We start from the raw sequence: 11,915 nt of genomic DNA, 5'->3' as shown, positions 1-11,915 counted from the left end.
TGTGATTGGTGGAGGCAGCAACCCCAAGTCCCGGTATTGGCTGGTGGGGGCTTCCAGCATTTGCATGACATGAAGTGGGCTGTCTGTTCTATCCGACGCACGCTGTGTCCAGGGGGAGGGAAAGGAAGGGAAAACGGAGGGATGGGTCAAAAAACATAGAGAGGGGGAGAAAGAAAGAGAGAGGAGAGTTTCCTCTCGCTGGCAGTGACAGAAACAGACCTGAGTGTCGCCAGCCCTGTGGACCTGCGTTTCTGGAAGAAAATAAACAGCAGCAGCCGTGCAGAACAGGATTTTTAAGCCCTGAGAAAGTGTGTGTGTGTGTGTGTGTGAGAAGAAGAGGGGTTGGGTCAGCTGGACCCAAGGCTGAGAGAGGGGGCTGCACTGCGTAAAGATGGGTGCAGCTCCAGGGAGGACACGCGTCTGACAGCTTTTCGGACTTCCTGGGAGAACCTCTGGATTAAAGACTGTTGCCGAGATGTAAGTTCATTCGCTGCCTGTCTGTCAGTCGTGCCGCTGATGGTTATCACTGAAGGTGGGAGTCTATTGTCTAGTCTTGTCTGCCCTCTGTCTGTCTATCTGCATCACCACGCAGCCAGCAACAAAGCCTGGACCCACACTGCAGGGGGTTGGAGTGGGGTCAGTGGCATGGAGGAAACAATTACTGCACATTTATTCATCTCACATCTCTGCTGGTAGTCAGAGAGAGGGAGCCATGGCAGACACTAGGCTGAGACTATGGCGATGTTGGTGGTGGTGGCTGCTACCACCCAGGGGGAGAATTTTGATGCCAGATTAATCTCAGCGGAGATGACCTCTAGATTTTGGGCTGTGAGACGGCACACTTGACCAGTTTAAGGGGGATCTTGAGGGCATTTTGCTGCTAAGCTTTGTTTTCATGAACAGTTGCAGTCTAAGAATTTGATCTGGTGTGTGTGTGTCTGGGGGGGGATTAAATGATTAAAGTCTGTTTCTCTGTTTCTATCACAATACAGCAAACATTTCTCTGACAGCCACAGCAGGGACAAGGTTTTTTGTTTTGTGGAGCTTGAGAAATGTCTTGTGATCTTACGCCAGTAAGCGCTGAGATAATTGCTGCTCGTTCCTATAAAACTCTCTTAGTCATTGTCAGGTGCTCAGGTATATAACCATTTAACCATTTAGTGACACTACTATTAACAACACTACACTACTTATGAACGTTTAACTCATAGAGAAATGAGACTTAATTCTGTATTATTCTGTATTAATATTGACAGCGTACGTCAGTGCAGTGTAGGGCAGAGTGTAGGGGTCAGGGAGAGAGTGTGGACAAGGACCAGTGTGAGAAAGGAGTGGGCACTCAGAGCAAATCTGTGGGAATGGACCGCACACAGATGTCTCAGACCTCTGGATTATGTCCAACAGGACACTTGTGTGAATTTGTCCTTTTTTTATTGTTCTGTTTTATTAGTCCATAGCAGTGTCTTGCACTTTGTGTGTGAAAATCAGGTTGTTTCTTCACTCTGGGCAGTTGTATCTCATTTATTATAGTCTGACACAACACTCTGGAGGACTGTTATGCCTGGCCTGAATGAAAGACTTCCTGTATGCTAGTTATTTGCTTAGGACGGGTCAAGTTAGTTCACCGGGCACACGATAGCTTATCACAGGGCAATTATTTGAACAAACTATCTGAATGTGTGACTTGTCATGGCTAAAACAAAAGCGTCTGCTAAATACCATAACCATAACCATAAATACCATAACCATAACCATAATATCCATGCATTCATTTGCATATGAATAATATCACTTCCTTCGTAATATTTTGTCAAATATAGTACATATAAATAAAGGAATGTCACTATGTCCTCATTGATCTGAATGTAATGTCACCAGTCCAGAAGTCCCACAGGATCACCCTATGCTGGGGGATGTATCAGATGTGCAGGGTGAGCTCATCGGTCTGTTAAGTTATGCACATGTGATTATGCCTCTTAATGAGTCCTATTATCAGCCCTTAGCGAAACCTGCGGCCTGAGGGTCGGACCCCAGTCCGGTCCTTGGTGTGGAATGGAGGGCTGGCCACTCATGCTGCTATATGCCCGGCCTGTCGTAACAATCCCAAAGCTGTTCTCTCACTCACTGTACGTCCCGAGCAGCTTCTGTGGGCTATTGTCTATTCACCAGCCCATCTGCACCCTGGTCCCTCCGAGCGGTCAGTAGCTGGCTCAAGGCCTCTGAATTATTCATGGCCACTGTCATCCATAGTGGGCCTACATTAATTTGCTTCACTGTTATATTTGTAAATATTTGGAGGAGTGTTATCAAGGAAGGAGTTGCTTATGCTATGAGATGGAAATATTTGTGGAAGACTAACTGTTAATTTCCAACAACGTGCAAGAGGGAAAGTTTACTTTGTGATGAATATCACTCTGTTTCGAGGCTGAATGGGGCTTTTGAGCCACTGACGACCAGATCAGAGGGCTATAGTAATGCCTAAAGGATTAGTCCCCTTGTTTTTACTCAGTGCTTCCAATATTGGCCAACTAATGCTGACGTTTTGAGTATGTGAGTGTGCACAGGCATGCCTGGATATGCCTCATACTGCTGAGGAATTTTACACACTCACAGGCCTCCCCTGACAACTCTGTTTGCTCTGAATTTCCCTGTGAATCAGCTTGATTCTCTTTGACAGCAATGGAACTGCTTCCTGATCATATCCAGTATCAGCAAAGCAATAGTGAAGTGATGAGGCCATCTTTCTTTCCTTCTTTCTTTCTGTAATTGTAGGTTTAAGAAATTATCACATAATTTAATATCAAACTGTACTTTATGTAAATTGTCTATATTTAATGCATTTAATTACCAGTGAGGCTGAGGTGACAGATTGGACAGATGGCTTCCCTTCAATCCACCCCAATCTCAGGTGAGTATTCAGAGCACATCATCAGCACCACCACAGTCATCAGCAGAGGCACGGTTGAAATGAGAAAGGCAACATTTGTATTTTTGTTCTGTTTTTTTTTTTTATCCATATAAGTTAAATCCCATCACACATTTTCTAATGAAACTTTTCATTTCAAAACATTTTTAGTGGCAGTTACAGTAGTTACAGCATGTATGAAACAGTGGACTTGGAGTTTGTGGCTGTGGATGTAAGTGGCTGTAGATGTATATTTATGCTCTGCACTGAAATATGGCCATATCAATAAACATGCTCAAAGCCTATAGTTTAACACAACAACCATGACCCAGCAAAGAGAGTTTAGGAGAATGTGCAGTCCTGAATACAAACAAGCACGGCTACTGTAAGCTGCACAGGCAAGGGGTGACCAGGTCAGCTTGCTGTCCAAGTAGCCTTGTGCAAGCCGGACCGACTGCAGCGCTTTAACCATTTAATCTCAGCCCAGCTGAGAAAGGCCATTGGATGTTGATGTCGGACAGCGTACCATATGTTGGGTGTCAGAGCAACTCTGCCGCTATGCCATATGCTGTTATATCCTTTCACATGCACTCACACAGTGAGCCAGTGAAGGTGTAGGAGCCGAGCACAGGTTGCACTGCCTGGGGACAAACATGACACCTATGAGAATTCACCCCACTAAAACGGACTTCTTGTCCTTCTTTTGTTTCAATGACACCAAAGAAGACCACAGGCGAGGTAAATACCAGCGTTTGTTTTGAGCTTTTTTTGTTTGTTTGTTTGTTTTAGGTCAACATAGGGGAGCATGCCAGTCAATAGAGAGAGAAAAAAAAGAAAGAGAGCGAGAGAGCTCACTTGAATTGTATTAATAAAGAGAGAGAGTGTGTGTGTGTGTGTGTGTGTATGAAAGAGAGAGAGAGAGGGAGAAAAAGAGAATCAACAATCACTTACCCTATTTAACAGGAACCTTGGACCTACTATTATAGTCATCTGCAGCAGAGCAACCAGGTTTTTATATGACAAAAGGTTACTGATTTATCGCTGCAATGCTGAGTATACTTGTCTTCTACTGAGAGGAGGGTGCACGTTTATTCAGATCTAGTGCACAGAGTGGTGGCTACTTTCCAAAGGCCATATGGTTACATGCTTAAGAGTGTAATCCATTACACCACCTATTACCTTAGCCGTGGCACTAGTGGGAAAGCCCTAATCCCACCTGTTTATTGTTTTAGCCATTACAGGAGAAAGCAGACTATACATGGCTATATAGGGTAGTAGGTAGAGTGATCGGTTATATCCTGTTTAGTATCCTGCTGAATAAGTGTAAAGTAATAAAAGATGAACTGATGCCAAATATCCTGGATTACTGACCACTTCAACCCTCTCTGCTGATACTATGGTGCTGGTGTCAAAATTGTGTCATCATTCTGCCAATCGTTTTATTTTCATTCTCAATTACTCAATCAAACAAGCAGTCAGTCAGTCAAGTGATTTGTCACCCATTTTAGACTTTTTGTCACTTTTATCAAGCATAACATTTTTCAACTTAATACTTTATCAAGTATTCAGCATGGGATGTTGTTTTTCATTTTTGCTTGACTAGTGCTGAACGTTTGGTTTTTCCCCCACAAGCTCTGCCTGGTATAGTGTTGTCTGTTCAGTTCTGAAAATTAAACATTACTTTGTGTCAGGATGTTGACCACGAGTACAATGCCTGTTGTTCTGTGCTCATTGTCTCAGAAGATTTTGTTCTTGACTGAAATGCCATGCTTCCTCTTCTCAAAGCGATTCAATTTTGGCATTTTTTTCTTTATTCATTGTTGCCGTTTCTATGGCATTGTTGTTATTAACACATGCTTTTAAGAACAAGTTTTGGGGAGTGTCTTTGATTTAAAGAATTTGAAGGATTGGAAAGGTGAAGGTGTACAAGTTAAAGGTACAGTCAGCGATTGCACAGGAAGTTGCATGTGTTTATATTTATGTTTATATTTAAATTTACTTATCTTAGTAGCTTATCTCTCCCTATTCTGGAGAAATTCCACGAAGAGTTTAGTTTTTGTTTGTGGGACAGGCTGCCCCCACTCTGTTTGTTTCCAGTTTTCGGAGCCTGGGCTGTCTACAGAGACTGGGTTTAGATATAGAAAAACGTATGTAAACACATGTGTTAGGAGAGGAGATGGTCTTGAAAGAGTTGGGTCTTCAAGAGCTTCCTGAAGATCGAGAGGATCGACTCTGGTTTCACTTGTGCCTCCTTCTTCACCCTGAAGCAAACAAAGAAACAAACGACTGAAAAGAAAGTAAACATGAATTAAATCTATTTTATCCAGACACCATGCCTACTAGAGTACCCCCAATGCACCAGCATCAACTCGAAGACGAAGAAGGGGAGAAGGAAGAGTTTGGAGAGAAATTTGAGTTCGATGACTCTGACGAAGACAGTGGCCAGGGCAAGACACCTGATACGGACGGAGGATTCTACTCTTCCACTGGCAACACTGGAGCCTTCAAGCAGGCGGTGGTCCTTACCACATTTCAGAGCCCGGTGCTACCACCTGCCATGGCCAAGAGTCCGCATGTTAGTGACGGAGTGACCTCTACAGGCCAGGAGGACCAGAGAAGCAGCCCAGGTAAGATATCCAATGAAAAATAAGGTGTCCTTCTTTCTATTATGACCTGATGGTACAGTATCTGCTGCACCTCTGCATGGGAGCAATAATGGGTTTGGCAAAGCAGGTGTCCATTATTTTTGCAAACTTTCCAATCAAAGTTGCTGAAAATACTGCAGATTTATCACAAATATTTCTTTCATGGTTGATTTGTGTCTATTTCCGTAACATGGTGTTCCTGAACTTTAAAAAAAATGTGTAACTTTGTGACAACATGCAGTGTCAACAGTGCAAAAAAGGGACAGCCAAAATTATTAGAAGTAGCATATTACAGCTAAACTGGAAAACTGGAAAAACATGTAGACCTGAAACATGTTGGTCTCAATTGCATTGCTGAATTTAGTTTGGAACCGTTTCTAAATAACCCCCTTGTGAATTTGTTGTGTTTATACATGCTGTTCAGTTTAGTTGAGTAACTTTGTGCTTTGTTTTCATGCCTCTTTCACCACTGTTAACCAAAACACTCATAAAACAGACTGTCCTCTTAGTCACACAAGGCAGCCTAGTACTTACAGGGTAGAAGCATAGACTGGTAGAAGTGATCATGGGAGTGCATGTACTCCACCCCAGACACAGCTGGAGGGATAGAGACACCATCCACCCACTTCTACATCTGAGATGCTTCCAGTGACACAGATATGTCATGGAGTTATATTGTGTCTCATCTCTGTGTCTCATCAGTTCTTGGCAGTTCTTGGCAATGCAGTGCACATAAACATGTCTATTTCTGTTTCACAGATATGGTGGCCAGAGAGTCTCCTGATGGGTAGGCTTCTTCTTACACATTTCATGTTAAATTCCTATTAATAATCATAAGCCTTCTGCTGGACACTGTGAATGGTCGGAGGGGAAAGATTGTAGTTACTATACTATGCTACTATTACCACACAATTCTGCTCCCACAGATAAAGTTGAGAAACTGCATGAGGAGTAAAGTGTGATTAGAGAGTACAGGATATGCATTGAGCCTCATGCTCCTGTTGTGTTAGAAGATTGTTGGTGCAGCTGTGGCACAACTAGTTACGGTGTCCGTACCACATATGGATACAAGTTCCCATGGGGACACTGGGTTCGAGTCTAGCCTGTGGTCGTTTCCCGATTCCACCTCTTTCCGACTGGCTTCCTGTCGTTCCTCACTGTCCTATCTCAATAAGAGGCAGAAAAGATCACAAAAATATACTTGAAGGAACTATATGTAAGAAATGTATTTCAATTAATCATGAAATGGCCCTGATATGTCACTAGACATTAAGAAATCATGTTCATTTCAAATACTTATATCACTGACAACAGTAGTCCGGCCAGGATATTGCCATTTAAAAAGTGAAATTGCAACCCTCAACTGATGTTGATGTTGTGTTTTGTTATGTCATGTTGTGTTTTGGCCTGATGCGCCACCCTCTACCTATCTACTAATCACAGTGTATATAGAAAATATATCAAGACACAGTAGTAAATATATCAAGACACAGGCCATCCCCTGTATTCTGAATATGTGCTACTGCCATCTGGCTTGCGTTTTAAAACTCCTATTGCTTTTAAACAGAGGTACAAAAATTCCTTCATCCCCTTTTCTATCCAAGTACTGAATGCACACAACAGGAAAAGATAGATTTGTCCATTTAGTTTAGTTTATTTAATTAAGTTTTATCTTGGTTTTACTGACTTTTTAGGCATTGTCAGACCTATTTATCACAACTAAATTATTATTTTGTGCATATCTGTCTGTATTGTATTGTGTTGTGTCTTGTCGTGTGGTATGTGATCCTGTCTGCAATCAAATTGCCCATTTGGAACAAAGAAATAAATTGAACTTGAACTTGAGTAGTGTTTTGGCATCCGGGTTGGCAACCTTGAGTCAGGGGGGAGGAGGAGGGGATACACCGCTCTACAGTAATTTGAAAGTGATTGCAGTACCAGTTTTGGCCAGAATCTTACATATGGTTCCTTTAAAAAAAGAAAGTTCCTATGACATAGGTGACAGAATGATGTTCCCAGATGTCCCGTTTTCTAGGAATTGGGTTTCATTATGCTTAAATGTAATCTAAATTAGACCATCTTAGGCCTTTGATAAGGTTTAATATCACTGTGAAACGTGATCTGTTTTGCTTTGTCTCTGATACAGCAGCTCAATAGAGCCCAGGGTATCTGAAGACTCAGAGGCGACCTGGAAAGCAAACAGCATCTATGAGGCTACAGTAGAGCCCAAGGTATATGATGACTCAGAAGCGACACGGAAGGCCAACAGCATCTACGAAGGTACAGTATGCACTCCAATCAAAACAGTGTTTTTCAGTATTTAACTATTCAACTGAGAATACACACGTCGGCAATATTGACTATTTATCATAACTTTTTCATGCAACAGCTTTTTGAAGCAATTCCTATTGTTGATGTTATTGTCAGTTGTTCTTTTCAGTATGACTAGTGTTTCTTTAACTGTCACTCCCTGCATTACTAATACCAAACCGTATTGTGTCCTTGTGCAACACCTCACTGAATGATTTCATCTCCTTTGCCGAAATGTACACGGTTGAACACACATTGAACGCATTTTCCTCAGGAACTTGGCTGGGAGTGCACTTTTTAGATTAGACAAATACGTACACAAACTTCAGCTAACACAGCATTGTCTCTCTCTCTCTCTCTGGCCTAAGATATGAAATCATCTAAAGGTGTCCAGAGAGTCTGCTCCTGTGTTCATGTTGTACCCTGTGTTTTACTGTACTCTGTGTGTCTATTGTGTTGTGTAACACTTACAGGTTCAAATCCTGAGTGTTACTACACGCCTATCATAAAAAAGTCGGCCCGCACCCAAGCTATGACAGGTCTGTGACTTGGTGGTGGAACCCAATTTGTCTCTCTCTGTTCCTCAAACGGTCCCTCTCTCCCTTATTCTCTCTTTCTCTCACTCTCTCTCTCTCTCTCTCTCTCTGTTCCATATTCTCTTTCTCTTGGAATCACTGTGATGGGGGTCTTTACTGGAACTGTGTAGTTTCTGACTCACAGAGAGAGAGAGAGCACTTGCGGAATCAGCCACGATCAAATCAGCATGTTCACGGCAAATCCAAACACTCTGAGCAGGCTAATCAAAGACAGACATTGTATTACCTCATTGAAAGGAAACGCTGACGCCCCACGCGGAGGGAGGGAGTGATTGTGCCAAAGGCTCCGCCCGAGACTGACTTGACATGCTTTTCTTGGAGAGAAACATTTCCGTCAGCAGCTAGAAATAGCATGCATGTCAAGTCTGTAACATCAGGACATCACTTTGTTTTTTTGAAGTGGTACTTTCAATTGGGTCTCAATCTATCTGCACTGACAATGGAAGAGTGACAAAGGGCAATCTGTGTGAAATATAAATGGATTCTTTATCCTCCCTTCACTGTTGATTTTGATGAATCATACAAAAAAACGTTCTTCGACCCTAGCATGAGGGCTTCATTTCAGAGTTCCGTCCAGTACGACAGGTACTCAGGTGTATGTGTGTGTGTTTGTTCAGTCCAGACACCTGCTCGCTCCCGGGAATGGTTCAGTGTGGTGTCAGAACTCACACTGCGACTGCACAAAGGTACACTTGCCCCGTAGCAGAGGAGTGTAGTAGTAAACGAGTGGTTAGCCTCCCTGTACTGCTGTCCCAGTGCCCCCACCCCATCTCTCTCTCTCTCTCTCAAACACACACACACACTTACTTTCCCTACAGTAAATGTGTAGCATGTATTTACCATGCCTGAAGCATGTGGGGAGAGCCAGTTTTTCAACAGCCCATGTGTCATTCAGTTAATCGAACGATGACAGCATAATTTTTCTGGGAGCACATCAAAGGCCGAGAGACCTAGGCACATCTGGGAAGGCCATGAGTAATGGTCCTGCTGCATTTGCGCATTTTTTAAAGCTGAGTTATGAGCTAAACCTTTGGAAAAACTGGCTTTGTTTCTCTAGAATGGGAGGGAGGAAGACATAACCCCACAGCCTTTTGACTCGTCCCCTTCACCTCCTGATTAAACAGCATCAGTGGACTGTCTCTCTAGACCTCACTCAGAATCCTATCCTGTTAGATAGCCTGCCAGTAACATGGAGAAATCCTATGAGATGTGTAAATATCCCTAAACTATCCCTATCCCCAACAGTGTGGACTGCAGTGCTGTCTGCTCTGTGTCCCTTTAGTGCCTTGTGTGTTCCCAATAGTTAGAGGTATTGAGAGATATTGATTAGTACAGCGTTCTGTCTAGCACAGCAGAATGAGAAGGGGTGTCAGCATAGCAGCTGCATGTCCAAATAAGGCCATATTACATTCTACCAAGCTCTGTCTATTCATGGCAATATTAATAACTGGAGCGCTTTTGTATATTTATTTGATTCTCCAGTAGGATTTGGCAATGGCAGTCAAACATTTACAATGGCAATAGCAATTACATATTCACAATGCCAATAACAATCATGGTGACAACCATCACGGGTTGGCTATTTACTTGATACAGTGTCACCCAATAGATACGATAAGAATGAGAATAAAGAAAATTACAATGTCTGTTTCGATGGATCCTAGCTCATGAGGGAGTTATGAAAGAGACAGCTAACATGTCTAGACGGCGTGTGGTATTTTAATGACCAGTTGTCATCAGTGTTGGTTTCAGTGACCTAAACTCTCCTCCAGGTCGACCTTCCGTGCCTTCTGCCCCCGAGCCAGCCCAGCAGGAAGCACCCCCAGCTCGTACAGAGGTCATTTACGATGATGTACCGTGTGAGAGCACACTATCTCTCGACGCAGGTACGCCTCTGCTCGACACTTTTTGTCTTGACACAACTGCTTAGTCGTTTATGGGCCATATTCCCTACACCTAGAACAGATAAGGCTTTAGCAAATATAATGTCATGAGTTCAGAGCACTGACTCCAAAGACACTATTAAAACACCATTTACTGTCATTCCCCCGTGATCCTATATGACTTTGGTTAAAAGCAATTCCCATATCTAGACTTATGCTGCCCTGAAAATGAAGACTGTGAATGGCAATAGGGGGCTGGTGTATTTCTAAAGTGTCCAAATGTGTGTTTCTAGTGGACGACCAGGTATACGAGGACGTGCAGAGGCCAGACGAGCTGCAGGGGACAGACAATGGCTGGAGCTCCAGCGAATTTGAGAGCTACGATGAGCAATCAGATGAAGAGACCAAACCACCGGCTCGTAGCAAGGTATATAAAATGCATTTTGGGATTCACTGGACTGTTGGAGATATACAGCTTTGAGGATTCATTTCTGAGAGTGAAATGAAAGTGTTCACGGAACTGTTGCTATTGATCTGAACTCCATGTCAGATAGCAGTGGGGATCGCACCTACATGCTGATAAGTGGAATTGAAGTGAGGCACAACTGTCCATACCCAGGGTCTCTTAAAGTGGAACCTCCATGCGACCCATCTCTTAAAGTGGATCCTGCATGTGATTTTCCATGCTATATCTAAGCAGGGATATATACTGTATGCATGCCTGTATATATACGTATATACTGTATGTATGCCTGTATGTGACATACTGTATACATGCCTTGTGCTGTAAATGTTTTAGATGAACATGGTAGTTTGAACCGATTGCAGTAACAATAATATCCACAAGGTGGCAACATTTCCCTATGAAAGTACTGAGCAATTCAATGGCTTTTCAACAGGATTTCAATCACAAGCCCCTATTGGAAATTGAATGTCTCACTGTTGCTTTCCTTTCTGATGTAGAAAGATTAAAATCTTTTAGAATCTCAGATGTTAAAAATGCATTTCCTATCAGCATGTAACCTCTGAGATCTGTGCTTTAACTCTATCATCTCTTTTTAAGTCAAAAAGATAACGAGACACAGCACAATGCAAGTTAAGGAAAAGTGCCCCTCTCCCCTCCCACAGGCAACCAGTCTCTCTCAGTTCTTCTTCCTCTAAGGGCTTCCCCTCACACAACTGCTGCCAACTGAATGTGCCTTTGCAGTGTGTGTGTGTGTGTGTGTGTGTGTGTGTGTGTGTGTGTGTGTGTGTGTGTGTGCCTCTCTGCGCACGTTCCTGAGAAAACTTAGCCTATACATAATTCACAGCTATGCGAGAGCTATCTGATTGCACAGGCCCTCACTGCTGTCACCAGAGTTGTCAGGTAAATCCAGGTTTAAACGCTTTCCTCTAATTCTTGCTTGTTAATGGGTTTTTTGAGCACAAGCCATTACATTTGACGTGTCAGCATTTTAAATGCCAGTGTATTCCCACGTCTCCTGGCATTATGTATTGGTTTTAATGTTCTGTTTCGCTGCTGGTGTTCCATCTGGTTCTTTTATTTGAACAATGTTGCTTTCAGATCTGTGACTAC

At 42.9% G+C, this 11,915-nt stretch overlaps 1 protein-coding gene across 8 annotated transcripts in view; it reads left to right on the top strand.

Moving 5' to 3' along the window:
* The first annotated feature begins 149 nt into the window (after positions 1-149).
* The window catches only part of arhgef10lb (Rho guanine nucleotide exchange factor (GEF) 10-like b), a 37,427-nt gene continuing 25,661 nt past the window's right edge, over positions 150-11,915 (top strand). For 3 of the 8 annotated variants that reach the window (XM_042097419.1, XM_042097417.1, XM_042097415.1), the window contains exons 1-9: positions 151-477; positions 2,852-2,908; positions 5,233-5,532; positions 6,310-6,337; positions 7,697-7,830; positions 8,334-8,399; positions 9,074-9,142; positions 10,229-10,342; positions 10,633-10,766. In XM_042097419.1, the coding sequence (XP_041953353.1) occupies positions 2,878-2,908; positions 5,233-5,532; positions 6,310-6,337; positions 7,697-7,830; positions 8,334-8,399; positions 9,074-9,142; positions 10,229-10,342; positions 10,633-10,766 (876 nt within the window). In that variant the 5' untranslated portion in view covers positions 151-477; positions 2,852-2,877. Of the gene's footprint in view, positions 478-2,851; positions 2,909-5,232; positions 5,533-6,309; positions 6,338-7,696; positions 7,831-8,333; positions 8,400-9,073; positions 9,143-10,228; positions 10,343-10,632; positions 10,767-10,821; positions 11,706-11,915 lie in introns of those variants that run through there. The other 5 variants (XM_042097416.1, XM_042097418.1, XM_042097420.1 and 2 more) reach the window with 5 other exon arrangements.

Source organism: Alosa sapidissima, chromosome 7 (assembly GCF_018492685.1).
Source record: "Alosa sapidissima isolate fAloSap1 chromosome 7, fAloSap1.pri, whole genome shotgun sequence".
NCBI classification, from domain to species: domain Eukaryota; kingdom Metazoa; phylum Chordata; class Actinopteri; order Clupeiformes; family Clupeidae; genus Alosa; species Alosa sapidissima.
Note: the sequence above shows the minus strand (reverse complement) of the source record. Positions and strands in the feature narration are given on the sequence as shown.